This window comes from Siphateles boraxobius, unplaced genomic scaffold (assembly GCF_051911475.1).
Source record: "Siphateles boraxobius isolate OS27281-9 unplaced genomic scaffold, OSU_SipBor_1 2, whole genome shotgun sequence".
NCBI classification, from domain to species: Eukaryota; Metazoa; Chordata; class Actinopteri; order Cypriniformes; family Leuciscidae; genus Siphateles; species Siphateles boraxobius.
In genome coordinates, this window is record NW_027508810.1 from 12937853 (window position 1) to 12956873 (window position 19021).

The 19021-nt window shown below is 36.8% G+C and overlaps 1 protein-coding gene across 1 annotated transcript; it reads right to left on the reverse strand.

Annotated features, from left to right (window-relative positions):
- Nucleotides 1-883: 883 nt before the first annotated feature.
- Nucleotides 884-11072, reverse strand: sparc (secreted protein, acidic, cysteine-rich (osteonectin)). The gene is made up of 10 exons (XM_077235970.1): nt 10941-11072; nt 5976-6045; nt 5737-5763; nt 5223-5310; nt 3970-4091; nt 3620-3740; nt 2956-3089; nt 1920-2068; nt 1400-1548; nt 884-1318 (listed from the first exon to the last, which is right to left on the reverse strand). Exons 2-10 carry the CDS (start codon nt 6030-6032, stop codon nt 1290-1292), a joined length of 876 nt encoding a protein of 291 aa, XP_077092085.1. The 5' UTR covers nt 6033-6045; nt 10941-11072; the 3' UTR covers nt 884-1289.
- Between the last annotated feature and the right edge of the window lie 7949 nt (nt 11073-19021).

The following is a 19021-nucleotide window of genomic DNA, read 5'->3' on the forward strand; positions in this document are numbered from 1 at the left end:
CCTGATATCTTCTTAGCCTAAATTATTATAAAACAGGAGAGGGCTGTTTGAGTTTGATTTGTGGATGTTTTACAGCATTTAACTGTTCAGTGCAAACAGTTAAACACTGAGGTAGCCGTAGCCACATGGCCTCGGAGGCTTAAAAATAATCCTTTAAATTACAGGCTTCTAAAATATATATTTAAAAATGCAAAGGCATAAAGGAAATTACGTAAACATCCACTCCACCCTCAAGGAAACTACTAACATATGTGTTCTAGATTTTTTAGCCCCACAGTATACAGAGATCCTGCTGACCATGCACCATTGTTTTCTTTGCAAATTTACAGTCTATGTTCAGAATCATATGTACTTCTACGCTAAAATGATCGTGGGTGCCGGAATAAAACAAATGATCTGTAAACATCATGTTTGACAGAGTTTTTCATTCTTTCCATCAAACATTTAAGTATAAATGGGCAGATATGAACCTGCCGGAAACAGATCAAGACAAATGGATAAATGCATGCAAAGAGTTTTAAATTTTCAGTTGATTTTATTTTTGTATTTATTGTAAAGAGATTCATGGTGCTCACATTGTGGCAAATACTGCAAATGTATGTGAACATGCTGGAGGGAGAAAAAAAAAATCTCATCCTGCGAGATTCTGTCCTCTTGAATTCAAATAATATTTCCTTGTATTTAACAACTTTTAAAACACTCAACATTTGGCCCTGATTTCTGACAGGAAACATTATGCAAATAAAAACATCCGCCTGTAGATATTCAGGGCTCTAATTAAAAGACGTTTTCAGACTTAATAAAGAAATCAAAACAAATAATCCACCACCGCAAAGAGTGCAACAAATTAAACTAAAAGTTTATAAAGCAAGCAGAAATAACATTTATTTGGAAACTTTATTTTTATTTGTACATTTCCACCATCCGAACTCCAAACTTACAATTCAAGCCCTGATTCTGAGTTTTAAAAAAAACATTTGTGGATCCATTTCCAAAGCAAAAAAAAGTGTTTTTTCAACATACATAGTTCATCATATTTAACTCTCTCTTTAATACAGCCTGTCCAACATTTGTCTTTCCAACTTCAACTAACTTTTAAAAATGGGCAGTGTTCAATCACTTATTGTGATAGTTACCATGTGGATTGTGCACTTTCTTTTAAACATTGTGAATGTTTAGTGGTATATGCAGGTTGTTAGAAATTGCAATTAGCACCTTTAATTTGATTTTAACTTAAGGGTTAGCACCTCGCCCCAATAGTATCTAGGCAGCGTCAATGGTAGACGTGCTCAGATGACAAGATCAACGTCGACGTCCTCTGAAAGCAGAAAACAGCCAAAGTTAGCTATAAAATGAACTGAACATTAAATAAATATGAATTGCATGGTCAAAAACTCACGCTCTTTGATTCCAAAGCAGTTGGCCCACTCCTCGAGAGCGATGTACTTGTCCTGGTCAGCATCGCACTGCTCAAAGAAGCTGGTGGTGCAGTGCTCCATTGGGATGAGAGGAGCACGCAGAGGGGACAGCTCGGTGTGGGACAGGAACCTTATATAACACAAAATAACACATGTGCTTTTAGATTAATAACATTTCTACTGACATATACACAGTAAAAACAATTGTTGTTTCAACTTAAAAAAGTAAGTGTTTCTTCTGGATTAAAATTTTAAGTTTAGTCAACTCAAATAATCCAAGTTGTCACTTAGTCGAATTTCACATTTCAAGTTGACTAAACTTACAATATTTTTTTACAGTGTAGCTCAAGGCTACTGTTAGCTTCTACTACCAAAACACTTAGCTGAACCATCAAGGTAATAGTTATTATAAAATATTTATTTTTTAGCATAATTTTCTCTGAAATATATTAGGTTTGGATCTAGCTGGAATGGCTGTGAAAATGAGTTAAACATATATACCCGTCAATAGGGTGCTGGTCAAGCTGGCCAAACTGCCAGTGAACGGGGAAGATGTACATGTTGTAGTTCTTCTCAAAGTCCAGGGCCAGAAGGTCCAGAGAATGCTCACCGGCCTGCAGCCTCTTCTCATTCTCATAAATCTTCTTCACCTAAAAACACAGCGTGAGGTTCGGCATTTCAGTAGTTTCCCCAATTGGCTTTGACTATTGTTAAATTATGCACTCAAAAAATCTTTAGGCTTACATTTAAGATTCATGCATTGAATTGCATACAAAATTTCTATCCATTTGGATTATTCAGTTTTAACATAAACTAATAAACCTAAGGGGATGCATATTTGCAGTCACACATAAATAAAACCGGTTAGTTTCCTTTACTCAAAAAAAAAAATCTTGGCATAGTTTATTTTTATCTATTTGATTTTACATGAATGCCTTATTCTGCATGACCATATTCTACATCCCTTACTCCTACCCAATACCTAAACTTAACAACTACCTTACTAGTAGGCAGTAATGATTAGAGGTTTATTGAGGCAAAACTCGTAGTTAATAGAGAGAAATGGACCCTAAACTAAAGTGTGACCTCATGTTTTTAGTATCAAATAGCTTAGTATCAGCATAAATAGTTATTCAGTTAACTACATGTATTCAATTAAAATGAACATGGTTAAATTATGGCTAGCTGTGGAACAAGCAATATTAAGTTGGTTAAAGAGATTGACGAGAAACATATAAACCTGGTTATTGCGTATTTAAAACACATTAAATGTATTAGTATTACAGAATACTTACCTGTTTTTTTATCAATGATCTATGACTGATACAATATGCATCACATTAGTTTATGTTCAAATGGATGGAAATTTTATATGAAATGGCCTACATATTTTTTGGAATGTTTTTGCACTATTTCTTTTTCTTTGTCGTTCCCTGTTAATGATCTTTAGTTAAAATAATTTTTACAGTGCTATGTAGATGATAATGGAAAGTTCAGCTGGTTAAACAGTATTTTAAAGGCAGAAAGTTGAACTGACTCTGAGTTTCTGCTTCTCGGTGAGCAGGTTATTGTCTTCATCGCGCTCGTACAGGGTCACCAGCACGTTCTTCAGCCAGTCCCTCATGCGCAGGGGAAACTCATTCAGCTCGTTGTCCATGCAGGGGGCGATGACTGTGCGGAAATCCAAACATTAAAAACAATCGATTTGTAATAAATAATAAACACAAACAGCATGCTAACATGCCTCTTAGCACATAATGCAGCATGATAGTCTAAAAGGAGGCAAATGACAGCCCTCTGGCTAATATTAATTTTATAGATGTCAAGATCTAATTCGTTAATGCCAAAAACACGTTTTCTGAGTCTCTTACTGAGACACCCTGCTTAGCAATGAGACTACGCCGCAGCGGGAGCTCCATCTGAGCCCTTCAGTCCTGACTCATGGTGTACAACGAAAGTGGATGAGGAAGATTTAGGGGGATTCGGCCTGCTTTGTGGAGCAGCACTGGCAAGCTCAGGCTCGCCCCGTGCTCAGTGTTTGGAGGGGGCAACAGGGACGCCTCAAAGCCTCAAGCCATCAATCAATTCAAAGCACTCAATTCCACTTGCATTCATGACTGAGTTTGTGAGTGGTCTAAATTTGACTCTCAAAGTCTGTTTGAATGTGTGTGCCTTGTTTTCCTTCACAGTTGTGCGCTCACATTTGCAGGGTCCGATGTAGTCCAGGTGCAGCTTGTGGCCCTTCTTTGTGCCCTCCAGGGTGCATTTGGTGGCAAAGAAGTGGCAGGAGGACTCGTAGGTCTTGTTGTCAGTGCCACAGACCTGTGACAGAAATATGAGCAATCATAAATGCCACGGTTGTCAACTTGACAGGTTTGGATTTCCCCAAGGTATCCTACTAATGTTTACTGACATTACTTGCCCAATACATAAACTAACATTTCAATCAAACTGCTAAAATGGTGTACATGTGTTTCTAGGCATTGCTGTCACTGCACATGTGGAGACTTGAGACAGATATGAAATGAAGGAAATGACTAAAGCCACGCACATGCTCGAAATCTCCAACTGGGGCGGGGCAGGTCAAGGGGTCCTGGCACACACACATGGGCTGGTTGCTGTCATCAACCTCGCACACCTTCCCTTTCTTGCAGTGATGGTTTAGGCAGGGGTCTGTAAGGGAAAATCATTGATGACAAATATATATAAAAATATATATATTTAAAGGGATAGTTCACCCAATAATGAAAATTCTGTAGTTAATTACTCACCCTCATGTCATTCCAAACCTGTAAGATATTAATTTGTCTTCGGAAAAAAAATGCTTTTTGAAATCTGAGAGCTTTCTGTCCCTCCTTTAACAGCCTACACAACTACCACTTTCAAGTCCTAGAAAGGTAGTAAAGACATCATTTAAGTAGTCATGTGTCTTCTGTGGTTTAACCTCAATTTTAGGAAGTGACGCGAGGGCTTTGTTTGTGCATTTTTTTTTTATAATTTACCACTTTATTTACAAAATATTAATTTCAAATGCACGTTCCTCGCAACAACGTAACAGCACATGCGCTGTGGTGCTCTCGTGAAGCCGCTTTGGAGATTAATATTTTGTAAATAAAATGGTCAATTATGTTTGCTGCACAAACAAAGCACTCGTGTCGCTTCAGAAAACTGAGGCACTGGAGTTGGATGGATTACTTTAATGATGTCTTTACCTTTCTAGGGCTTGAAGTTGCATAGGCTGTTAATGGAGGGACAGAAAGCTCTCAGATTTCATTAAAAATATTTTAATTTGTGTTCTGAAGACGAATGAAAGTCTTATGGGTTTGGAACAACATGAGGGTGAGTAATTAATGACAGAATATTAACTTTTTGGATGAACTAACCCTTTAATTTGTTGTAATTTTGAATATATATTTAATGTAATATATATATATAATTATTTAATTTTATATTATATTATTTAATTGTATTTCTTTAAAGGGCATCCAGTATAACAAATTGTTCTCCAATGGATTTACATTCTTTCCCCTTTCTAAATATTTTATGGTTGGCAAAAACATCATGTGGCTAGATGACTGGCACTGGCATCAATGTCCTGTATAACTTAGTCTGTCTGAAAACATAATTATAGCTGTCTACATTTGACTTATCTGCAGCCTGTTATTACCCATGGTCTCATGTACATCTACACATGTTATCACAACTTCACTCATATTCAGGGACAGAAGACATGATGCAAACAGCAGAAACTTCTCTGTACTGTACAAAACTTTGCTGGTGGTGTGGAAAAGACATCATACTCACTCTCAGCAATAACATCCTCCACAACTTCAATGGCCTCATCAAATTCTCCGGTCTCCACCTGGACTGGGTTAACTCCCACTTCCAGGTCCTGAATTATCAGACAGAAAAAAAAGTATTATGGGTATGGCCTGTAGAACCAAGCCCAGTTTTAAACACAGCTTTCCTCTTTAATGTGAGGAAAATATAAAACTGCACTGGGAGCGAATGACCCACATTACTGCACAGCCACAACAAGAGTTTTGCTTTTGTGTCCAACACAACTGGCATCTGTGTGCACATGTGGCGAAGCAATGAATTGTAATTAGTCCCTTTTAGATATATTTTCAAACTTTTATGGATTTCAGTCCCCCGGGGAATTTAACAGGAAGTTGAACATGTGCATATATAAACACATCTGGTCCCATAATGGGGGGGAGGTGTCTATTTTTGGCCAATGACTGGCTTGACAAGGCTTTTTAAAAATGCAGTTTGGCCTTATTAAAGAGATTTTTTAACATAAATAAATATAACATACCTCTTCGACAACTGGCTCCTCTTCGGTCTGTAAATTAAATTTTTATGGAGTTTAGTCAAAGTTTAGTCACAACGCAACATTACTGAGGGAGCTACGGACATAAAAAAAACGCTCTTTGGTTTTTAAAACAAAGTTTGTTTTATATTATTTCATTTACTTATAATAAAATCCGTTTCTATAATATCATACTCAATATAAATAATATATTTATTTAATGTTTCTCTTTCAGATTTACTTACTGGAGCAGCCAGAGTCTTGCCAGCGAGGCAGAACAGGAAGAAGATCCAAACCCTCATCTTGAGTTTCAGCCTAAGCAAAAACACCCAAAACTTGAGTATTTACGGAGCATCACATTATCATGTTAGTATTATGCATGTTTTGTAGGAGTATGAGACAACAAAATCCAGTTGGCCCTATATATTCCTTTTATATAAATCCACCCGTAACTCGAGATCAATACACCTCAGATGCTGAACCACACGCGTTCGGGCCACCAGACCTGCTCTGTATGCTCGACGACGGATAAGTAGCCTACAGAAGTCAGTCTCTCCAGACACAGAGGCTGATTGAGATAAGAGCTCTGTCTGTCTTTGTTCTGCTAGCTCGACTGCTTTCCTCTTGCTCAAAGAGCGCCTGGAAGACGGACTGATGCGATATGTTCTCCTTGAGAAACGACACTTTCCTGCAGGAAGATAGGGGCTGTTTGTCTGAAAGCACTCACTCTCATGTCCATTTTCTTTGCACCAAAGATCTCTCTTGCTTTCCTCTTGTCTCTCTGAATCAATATAGATATATACTTTGTCTATGGCTGGAAAGTTCAAAGCAGCCATCGGTAGACCATCACTGGGGAGATTCTATCAACGTCATTTTTATTGCAATAAAGAACAAAGATCAAAGCCATACACTATTGCTTTTCTATAAAAACACAGACGCAGTAATGAAACCAGCTACGAAACAAAAGATACCCTGCCATTTCTGAACATGAAAGGCTCGATGCTAACGTTAACTGTGTTTGATTATGAAAGTTATTGGTTATTGAGGGAGCATCCATCAGCCAAGTTCATGTAAGAAGCATGATGAAAATGTGTTCCGACATATTTTGTTTTTGACTTACAAAGCTAATTTCTCACCCCTCGAGCTGTGGTGGGCCTGTTTGTGCATGAGTGGATAATGGGTGGGATTAGTGCATAAAATCTGTGCAGTAATTGGCTGAGTTTTAAAATTCTTGTGGGAATTAAGGAGTATTCTTGAAACCACTGACCTGAGAATAATTTGCCCAGCAACTGCTGAGAATCTCCTTGGCTTGTTGCTCAAGGTTGAAAAATTCCTAGTTTATTCATGAAAAACTGCATGAGGTTTGTTAAAATTGGCATGAAGTTGAAGTTGAAATCCACCCTATCTATTTTCTAATTGCATCTTATTGATCTCATTGTGAAAGATTCATACGTGCATGTTTTTATTTTATTTTTATTTTAACTTTTGGGCTCTTATTTTTAATCAAAATGTCATATGCATACTTAATGCGTACTTTCAATTAAAAGTCACCATGAAATCAATACTAAAAACTCTTGTTTTTATGGAATATTGCAGTATTTATTACAATTATGTATCTGTGCACATCATTATTATTTGTTTAATTCATGTGCCTTCATAATTTTTCAACAAAATAACTTCCCCTCCATCTTGCAGCGTCATCTCTTCTCTGATGATGTGTTTATTGGCGCGAGGGTGGGACAACTTGTCAATCACATGGGATCACAGCTATAGCAAACCAAAAACATCCAATCAATTTACATTGGCAAATTCAAGACCCATATGTTCTTGTTTGACAAGCCGTTTCACTCGGATATACGCCACAATAGGGGAGAGGAGATTATCTCAAATTCTGTTTCATGCGAATTTAAATCCTTTGAGGCTCATTCTGATCCCGATTGACCAGTTGGTTGTGTTGTCAAATATTTCATAAAACGGTTTTAGATATAGCCTTTGGATATGTCATGGAAATCCATGGATCCTCCATTCGAGTTGATTTTTTAGTAATATTGTTGGTCAGTTCATCCAAGAACTCTTGTAGTTGAGTGCATGACGCATGATCTCTGGATTTCAGCACACGAAAGCCGTGTAAGCAGGTTTGTGAACCTTTCAATGGCCCTGTTTTCTTTGGCAAAGGAAAAGAAGGTGGTTGCTCGAACCAAGGTCAGACACCCCACATCTCTAATAGACTTAGACATGGACTACAGAGACTCTGTCACCCTCCTCAAATACTGACGTCTTGAAACATGGCAGACAAGGAATCTTTTCGCTTCCCGTCAACAAAAACGTCCTATTTTAACAGGTTGTGTGAGTCATAGGACGAAGGAAATGACCCGACATCATGTCCCGTATTTAATTTGGATGTCCGCTCTGTTCCTTTCAGGAGACAACTTGGCACATTTATGTAATTCACTTTTTTGGCTGAAGTAAAAGTCCACTACTCTAGTGGAGTCAATTTAGAGCAAAACAACTTATTTTGTTTGGAAGGTCGCATTGAAAATCAAACATGACTGAACTGAAGGGAAGTCAGCGGTATAAAGGATGCCATTTTTACCCAATATTTAATTTAGAGTTTAGTTAGGTAAGCAGCAGGCTGTTGGGTGTAAACCGTGAGGAAAACAGCGGCTCAGTACTCTGCGTTTTTTCCCCAAAGAGTCATTTTCCAGAAGCTCCGCAGACGGAGTTCTCTTCCTCTCCGAAGCGGAAAAACAGGTGGTTCAATCTCTTGATAAACAAATTAGCTGCAAAACTGTATCCACTACATTTGACTTGCTGCCAACGCATCAAAAGGCAAATTTAAATACTAAACAATATCTGAGAAAATATGTTTGCTATGCTTACACTAATATCATCCAAGGTAGTTTTAGAATATTAAACACAAATATCATTCAATACCCAGGATTGGGATAAAGTTTGGTGGGCATGCTTGATTTATAGAGCAGGATGTCACTTGGCATGAACAGTAAACCTCTGCACAAGCCACCTGTCCATTACGGCATAATTACTTGCTTGCATCTGTGCGACGTTTAGTGCTAAGCAGAAAAACAGACTTCTTACTGAAAGCTCCCTTGAAACAAACAGTGAACCTGCCAGTCACGTAAAAAAAAAAAAGATTTAATATGACAAAAAGTGGGGTTTCAAACAAATCAGCGTTGACATGCTAACTTTGAAATCTGCTACAGCACCAAATCAACAAGTTTGTTTAACTCCTGGGGTTTTGTTGCTCAGGAAATGAAAACTCATCTCTTTGTAACTTTATCTTGATTACTGTGCCGACGAATTGCACCTACAAAGCTAAACCTTGTGCAGAAAAACAAGGTGGGGGAAGAGGAAATTTCATCCTCTGCTGAAAAGGAGTACAGGGAGCTCTGAGTTAGACAAAAGACAGTTAAAAGAGAGTGACTGAGCAAATAAGATCCGTGTAACCCGAGCTAACAATCACCTGACCTTTTTAAGTCATCAGCCCATCCCCCACTGCTTTTTGTAAGTTAAACCGCACTGTTATTACTGCCTAGCGGTCTCCTTTATCCAGTGCAAAGAACAGAGCAACTGTCTGTGGGAAAGGAAATTAATTTTACTCTAAATAAAAGCATATCACCTTGAAAAGACCTTATCTGTGGCCATGAAATATGACTTATTTATATTCTGATCCTCAAGATGATCGCAAACCCCAGACCATTGGGTTAAAAATGGGGTCAGAACCTGATTTGTGCTAATTCACATTCTTAACCTGATTTGTTGCTCTTTTCAATTTCCACAACTTATTATTTTTGTTAATTTTAAGTCTTCCGTTTTTTTGGGATTCACCAACATTGTAAAAACATCTTATGATCAATATGTTATGACAACATAGTACATTACTTTAACTCATAAAAATAAGTAAAGCAATGTTCAGCTTTTTAAAATAAGTTATACAAGATCCAGCTCAGTTTATTTAAGTTTAATGTAAGTTGAAATAAAAATCCAAGTTGATTGTCCTTAAAAATTTAGGGCAGCAACTTTAAAAAAAAAAATGTATTACAGTGAATCCATATGCATTTGTAAATATAAGACAAACATATCTGATTTTTGAGGTTTTCTTTCTTCACAAACTCCCAGCATACAAAATTGATAGGGAAAAAACAACTTTTAATCTTTTCTGTTTCACCCAAAGGCACATGATATATATATATTTTTTTTTTCCAATCTCTCATGAAAATCTTTTGCTGCACCAGGGGGGAAATATTATTCATGCCGTACCAAACATTTATCATGAAATCTTGCAAAATACACTCTTAAAAATAAAGGTTCTTTATTGGCATCTATAGTTCCGTTAAGAATTAATTGTTCTTTTAATTGCATAGAAGGTTCTTTTAAGATCTGTTTAACTAAAGGTTCTTTGGGGAACCAAAAATGGCATCGCTGCAAAAACCCACATTTGGAACCTTTACCATAATCAATTGCTATGCACATTTTTATGAATAAGAAAATAATAATAATTCTTGAAAAAAACGGTTTTCAAACTTTTTAAAGGAAAATTCAGCCCCTCCGGCTGCTGTTGGCTGACAGTTTGTCTTCACACGATTCTTGTTTGTCTACAGCAGCTACATCTGCCTCGTTTGACATGGTCTCAAACAGCTGGTGAAAAATCACCATGGATACACGCATTCCTTTTGATTGGAGTAATTGTAAGGGGAGGGGTCTATTGGGCCGAATCTCTCTCCCCTCCCCCTCCATCCCTGCTTCTGTCTTCACCCCTCCTGTTGCATATGTGGCACACAATACCTCAATATTGTGCTGCTCTGAGCGCTACAGTGCACGTTTTAGGCTCACACTTTGAGTAAACAGCACAGTAAGAAAATTAGCTTGGTAAATAATCTGCTCATGTTCATTTTACAAAGATTTCATAATTAATGAATAAGCAACTCAAAGTTGACATAAAACAACAGACACCTGCTTCCAGTGGAAGGTTTACAGAGAGGTCAATACATCTGTGCTTTCAGACATGGGAAAGTAACCTCACAATCTTTTTAGCATGCAAGTAAGACACAAACAAAAACCAAGCTACTATTATTAAGAGTTGTTTTGGCAATGGTTTAGAAAGTATTAGTAAATCAACACTTGACCATAGACTGTATTTATTCTTTATGCAGGACGTAAGAATGGAAGAGGACCCAAATGAATGTTCTTACCTTCTGTCCGTCTAACAGAGAAGCCCGAGGAGAAGTCAGCTGCTGGAAGGGTCTGAAACTATCTAACAGCAATACAAGTTCACACAGAAGACATTTGCTGTGGGCAGGTCTGGTCAACCCCTTTCACTCAGTTAGGGTGGGACGTCCCACAGTTAACTCTCTGTATCCAACTCACGTGGACCTTTATACTCAATGTATACTTTTAACTAAGTTCATGTTTGAACTTTACTGTAGGTATGTGACCATTAACTTTATCATCTCAGAGTGTTAAATATGACTTGGTAACGCTTTATTTTGATAGTCCACAATCTAGTACAGTCCACTAATACTATAATGAGAGTTATAGTTAGTAAAGTGTCTAAAGTGTCTAAAACTAACTGGTGTGTATTACAGTCTGCAACTTTTTTTAGTTTTTTTGTTTGAGGGAACATAGACCAACATAACAAGCCAGATCATAATTTGTGTCTGATTTACAAAAATCCTCACTTCCAGCTAAGAATTGTTTAATTAAGCTTATTGTCAGATCATGCAGGTCAATGTTGAAGCAAAGAAAGACTCATGCAGAGAATGAGCAATAGAAACTCAATAACAGTGCAAACTCTTCGGGATTGTCTGCTTGGATGTGCCTTTTATTCTTTTGTTTAAACTAAAAAGATATTCCCCATTCTATTATTAGAATGATTTCTGAAGGATCATGTGACACTGAAGACTGGAGTAATGGTGCTAAAAAAATTCAGCTTTGCATCACAGGAATAAATTACAAGAAAAAAGTTATTTTAAATTGTCATAATATTTTACAATATTTCTGTTTTACTGTATTTTTTATCAAATTTAAATGCAGCCTTGTTGAGCATAAGAGACTTCTTTCAAAAATATAAAAAAATCTTATGTATTATTCCAAACTTTGGACCACCCATGTAAATTTCCATAATAAAATGCATGCATAAAAAAACATAACATATAAAATACCTATATATGAACCAATATAATTTCTTTCAAAAACGTAAGCTATACTTTAAAATGACCCAGTATACTGTACATAGCCCTATATAACATTTTACTTGTTTTATGTGATGGAAAGATTCAATTAATGTATCATTTTTTTTAATCTGTTGATTCTTTGACACAATATTTGAAGTAAGATTCTATTCTTATGTAAAAATGCTTTATCTGCCCAGAAAGACCTGGTCTACAAAAACTTCTCTCAGATTTTTACATACACATGCCATTATGTAATTACTCCTATTAATGTATGATCCTAAAAGCATTTATGATCAGATAATGGTGCACAGATCATCTTTGGTGGCTGACTGTAGCATGTATTTCAGATTGGCAGCAAAGCATTTTTTGAGAGAGACTGTCAAATGGTTGAATCTTCACAAAAAAAAAACAGTCTGAAATTCCAGGGACCCATCCCACTGTACTGTCTCTTAGATTTGTGTGTCCTGACCAGCAGACTAAACTAATCACGCCTACCGTTTCAATCCACCCATCAGACATCTGCCGTCAATTCACAGTCAAAGAGGTTCACTCTGCTATAGATTGCTAATGTCTGTACTTTCTGAGTGTACAGAGCAGTTAGGAGAGAAACATCTGGATGAGACAACACTGGAAAAAAATAGTTTCTCTGCAACGTGGCATTTTCCATTCTGGCTTCTGCAGACACTGAAAGCAGGCCACGGAGGAGGTGTAATTATTCTATGCACTGCAGACGTGGCGCTGTCTGTGAGATGATCTAACAAGATCACAAAGGGTCACAGACTCCCTGAAATTTATAACAGAAACGGACACATTTCTTTTATAAAGGCGGTGGGGGGGTTGGTCAGTAAAAATGAAACCCACACACATACACACACACACACATATAAAATTATAATGTACTATTAAGCAATAATATGTGTCAAAATGTTGCATCACAAATGCTGGCCCTTGATTTATTTTGAAAGAGCCCCTCTTTGGTTCATTTACGGGAAATACCTCTCTTGAGGCCGGACTGAAAATAGCTCGATTCTGAATTACACACCAGACGGTGGGATTTCGACCACCATTTCCTCAATAAAGTTCCACAGGCTCTTCAAAGATCCCCATCCTTTAAGGAATAAGGTCCCTTTTCATCCTAGTTCCTGTTTAGACTTTAGGTAAACTCTGGCCAACGGGACCAGCGAATAATATCAACACAGGACGGGAATATATCATCACATATTAGTTTACTGTACATATACACAGGATGTGCAGGTTCAGGTGGCATTATGTTGATAAATCTGAAATACTATTTAGAGATCGACATATAACTTACAATGTCAGTAAGTAAAGCAATTCATTTCCATCCACCAAAAGAAGTTGCGATGGGAAATACAATGACAGAATGTGTTTGGCAAGAGAAACCTCTCCATGTCATTACGTCAACTGAAAGGAGCCCACACAAATTGAACGTGTCTTTTCACAGTGAACCATCTCATTGTTTCAGGAGCTGCTCTATAATTTGGAAATAGACCCCATCATCTTTGCCAGTACTGTGCAAACAACCACATGCCACACACTCTTTTATTTATGTGATTCAGGTGAATAATATCATAGTGCAGGCTCTGAATCCAGCTTGAATAGTTGTAGACTTTGTTCAGGTCCAGTGCTCAAGGGCACAATGGTAATTGCTAATTTATTGCTAAGCTTATTTGTTTGTTTAAAAGAGTCATGACTTGAGAAATCAAATATGCCTTGATCTTTTGACATATATGCAGCTCGTTTTGATATTGCGGGATCTGTGACGTCACACGGGCAAATATATTTACATATGACTGCCTCCATATCGAGACATCGACCAATAGTTATACATCATCGCACCATAGGCCCCGCCCACTGGAGTTCAGTAGCTTAATGGCTGACATTTGCCTGCACTGGGTGTGAGCATTGCGTTGGATGTACCGAGTGGACGTTGATACTGCGTGCCTCTCATTTCTTGTTTGTGCATCGTGGTTTCCTTTCCTCACTTCCTTTCCTTGTGTGTCAGCTCCACCCCCTTAGGATGCGAGGGAAGGATATGTCCTCGCTCATGAATCCTCGAGAAGCTTCCTCACTCCTCATACCGGTTTCCGGGTCACGGGCTGGAGGACGTAAGAGCGAGGAAACGAGGAAGCATCCATTTGAGGATTGAGAAGCACCCATAGTTTCCTATGATGTTTACTGACAAGCCTTTGATCACGTCCCTTAAAAACTGATCATTTTAGACAGAGGGTCAGAACGAAGGTTGAAAATGATTGTTTTTCTGCATTTATATTTGTTTTTTTTTTGTAGGAAAAACCCTCAAGGAACATTAAAATAATAATTTAAAAAAAGGTCATGACCCCTTTAAAATATTAACGGATGACGGTCAATACTGCAATATAAAGTATATTTATTTATTGAATGTTTTTTATTATTTCATTTAGAACATCAATGGGCAACGATCAAATTTATTTATTCATTGTCAGGTTTTTTCTTTTCATTTTTCATTTATTTATTTATTTAAAACATCAAAGGACGATTGTAGATTTTTGGAAATCATGTATTTATTTATTAAATACCATGTTCTTTTATTATTTAATTAAAACAAATATTGGTCAATATTGTGAAATCAAGTATTTATTTTTATTTATTGTCATGTTTTTATAACATTAAATTAAAACATTAATACAATTTGCGCTGCATCTGCAGTTTACAGACAGTATTCATCTCCATAAACTGTAAAGTATGCTAGACGCAGATTAAGCCATGGATCTAACAACACTGTCAATGATGCTGCAAATCCTTTTCAGTGTAGGATCTGATGTAATCTGTGGCCATAAAGTGGCCTTCTCATCTGACAAGTAAAAAGATGCTGAGGTATTCAGCATCTGAAAGCATGGAGAAACAGATGGGAGCAATGTACTAGACAAAATACAATGGAGCTTCCTCTGTATTCCTTATTTCCTTTATTACAAAGATGACTTGGACAGATACACATGGAGAGAAAACATCTGGTTGTCGATTCAGGAAGAAACTGACAGATGGAGCAAATGTACAGAATAGTTAGAATGTTATGATTCCAGAGTGTCTAACTAGATCAGAATGCAGTGTTGTGAGATGTGGGCATCAGATGATCTCAGTGGGACGGCTTGTGTTCCAGAATCCTGATCTGCTGCTGGAGGTGACCCGATAACGTGTACAATAAAGACTAGACGAAGCCCAGTGATTATGTTCAGGTTGAGTTAGGGTGATTTTTAAATGCAGATGTCTTCATTTTTCATAATAAAGTGAGGCTCAAAGAGAAATTTCAAGCAAGTTTCGTAGCTACAGTAGGGTTCAAATCTAGGATTCTATTTTAAACTTGAAAGAAAAAAGTAGTTTGAACCTTTTGACAATTTTTAAACAGAAAATATGTATAACTCAAATTTTTGAATCCCACAGTATATTTAAAATAGAAATTAAATGCTACTCACACTGTTTGATTTAGATCAAACGGGTCATGACATGCAATTTTGTTTATTATTTTAATGTGTTCCTTGAGGTTCACTTATAACGTTAATAAAGTGTGCTCAACAAAACAAATATATAATTTGTAACCCTCAGTTTTTAAGGGGCGGCTTTTTTAAGGTTAGTCAGTGAATGTCAGGGTCAGTGATTAAAATGGGTTCTATTTGCTTTTAACACGATGCTCACATCCAGTGAAGGCAAATGTCAGACATTAAACTACTGAATGCAAGTGGGCGGGGCCTATGGTGCGATGACGTATAACTATTGGTCAATGTCTTGATTTGGAGGCAGTCATATACAAATGTATTTGCCCGTGTGTCGTCACAGGTCACCCAATATCAAAACGAGTTGTTTTTCGAGCTTGATTATTAAATGCTTTGTTTATAATGAGGAGGATGATTTAAGCTATGGCACTATGTCAAAAGATTAAGGCAAATTTGATAACCCATTTAACACCTTCAGGAGAACTGCTAAATTATCAGTCCCAGCCTCCTCTTTTTCATTTCCCTTCCCTTTTTTCCATTTCCTCACCAACTGTGTGAACAAAACTTCTATCATCTCACTGCAGCTCATTTTTAATCAATTCCTTTTATAATGAAATTCCTAAAGGCCATTATTCCGTTATAATCCCCACAAGCAGCATTCGATACCGAAGACATTTAAAACATTTGACAGCGCCGATGACAAGAATATTAAGAGTAGAAATATGATCTCATAACAATTTCCTTTTGTTGCCACATCAGCAGCTTTCTTCTGAAATCTGAATCATATGAATAATCCATAGAGTCTTTCTACTAAACATCATTTAAGACAGAAATTAAAGCAGCATGGAATTAACGCTGTGTTCATAATTAGCTTCAGACCCCATCTGTTAGGCTTTTTTAACAGACAATTTAGTATATAACCAATAACTGCAAACCTGTTCTAATTTACTCGTGGACTATATCAATGAAGTTGTTTGTTTTTTTACATGCATGGACACAGCAAAGAATCCTATTGTTTTGTTTTTCCAGTAAAAATACCAAACAGCCTTACAAGATAATATTCACTGAAACTCTTCCCTCCACCAGCTCTTAAATGATTTGGAATAATAAATAGATAATTAACAATTTATTAATATAATTAAATTAATTAATTGATAATAATAAAAATAATAACTTGACAGTCTCACTATGGGAGCAACATGAGGGCGAATAAATGATTTTTCATTTTATTATGGAAGCATGTTTCCGCCATGGAATAAAAAAAAAGGTAATAGTGATTTTTAAGTGTGAGTTGATATCTCTCAGTTCTGACTTTATAACTCGCAATTTCGAGATTCCAAAATATAAAAACTCACAGTTCCCAGAAAAAAGTCATAATTGCAAGTTTATCTCGTAATTCTGACGATTTTGTCAGAGTAGTGAGCTATAAACTCAGAATTCCAAGAAAATAGTCAAAATTGTGACCCATTAAAACAAGCTTCCCTATTTTCGAGAAGGCTACTACCGCTTTAAGAAATCTTGCAATGATCATTTTGTCATGTTTCATTGTGATATTTGTTCTGTCAGTTTATGCATAAACCTAAATACATTATTATTTAATTATTATTAAATATTCATTATTTATTATTTTCTATCTTCTTTTATCTTTCAGTTTTTTTCTTGAAAAGCTGTATTTCTTCTATTATATATGTTTGCAGTAAGTGCAGGGTGTTTGTTGAGATGGAGAAGTCTGCACACTGATTGAGGGTGTGCTTGTGTTACCCTTGATCCGAGTACATGATTACACATGTCTCATCCTGCATGGCATCTCACTCTTTAGTCATGTCCTGTAGGCTCAATATGTTGAAAAAAGGAAGGAATTCTTTTCAATGCCATGTGGCATTTATCAGTAGATTTTTGCAGATATTGTACTGTTTTCAAAAGTACCAAAGGGGAAAAATGCAAATATCCTAGATTGTAGATATTTGACACCGGATTTGGGGAGGACTCCATTTACTGTGGATGCTCAGTCAGTCCTGAACTGCATCTTCTGATACAGTAGCTGTTGATTTTTTGCAGGGAAAGCCCTGTTTGAGCCTGTAGCTTTGCTGACACTTAATTGTGTGTGTGTGTGTGTTATATTTAAGTAAACAAAACCACACTACTAATCTCATGAATCATGAAAAAAATTAATTCCTCTCGCAAAAGATGTAGGAATAGATTTAGGCACTGCACTTAAATTAGTGTTGGTAATTTAATTTTCTGAGAGGCTAGCAGTAGCGAGCTGCATTCCTTGCATTTTCTCTTTTCAATCCAGCCATTCCACACAACAAAAGATCAATTGTGCGGACCTCACAGTAGTATGAGCGAGTTTCGATCTCTATTCCCATCACTTAAAACCAGGGAAGCTTGGCATGGCTGAAGACAGTCTTACTCTTGTCTTTTGGTTAGTTGTTGAGTGTGACGTGTAAATAGGCTTACAACACTGCTGCATTCTGTCCAGACTGGGATCTATTTCTGGAGTTATGTATTGTTTCATCAGTAAATAAATACATATTCACAGATATACAGTTGTTTGCCCTTGCTGACAGCCCTGGTTTGGTACAGCTGTCAATGCCTGTCAACATCTCCTCTGTGCTTTCATAGGCTACACCCTTATAAACCAGCTTGAACAATGGAAAAAAGCAAGTCGATGATTCACTCTTTCAGATTATTTTCAGGTAAGAACCTGCTCTACATCAGTGTGAACAATGCTACACTCACTTATTTTGTGGATCTGTATTCCACACATCTGACACACACAACTCATAATACAAAAAATGTGCTATAGACATATTGGTATCCAGCAAGCACCCATTTCTAAAGTACAAGCAGTGTACACAGTCATTTGTATTAAAATGAGACTTTGTCCCTTGAGCTGCTGATAGTAATACATTCCTACAAGCAGCCGCTTGATGACTCTGTTTAACTGCATTTTGTGAAAAAGCTTGAATGGCATTTCTTTGTTACTCTCTTGTGATCGTGACCCTTGTACTTCTGTAGAATACCTCCCTAGTGGAGCCATCCTTAGGATTTGTGGTTTCCCGGGAACACCTCCTTAAACAGTATCCCTAAAACGCAAGCTTTATTTATTACAAATTAGTTGCACCACATTTTCAATGATGTTAGGACATGTTGACTTGCCTACATCAACTAAAACTGATGACTTTGGGTCTTTTTGCATTCGAAAATTGTATAAGTTTTCTTTGTTCGTGGGCTTTTGGCTTCATCAATAGGGCAGTATAGAGCTCTAATGTATCATGAGAATGAGAACAAAACTTGCATTCCAACAGAATATAGTAAATGTTTAACTTATGTGATGTAGATTCAGTTTACATTTAACATAAATCTTTAACAGGGGGTCTGCAACGAACCTTAAACAAATTTGTGGAACTTCAACCAATCCTAAAAAAGCAAGAATTCAGAGTTTAATATTCTCTTCACAATAAAATGTATCATGTAAACTAACCCAACAAACCATTCATAATAAATAATGTAATACATGAATGTATACGTCTCTCAGTCCACCAAAGGGGTCATTGAGGTAAAAAAAAAACATTCAGACACTCAATTTAAAAAATGCTGCCTGGA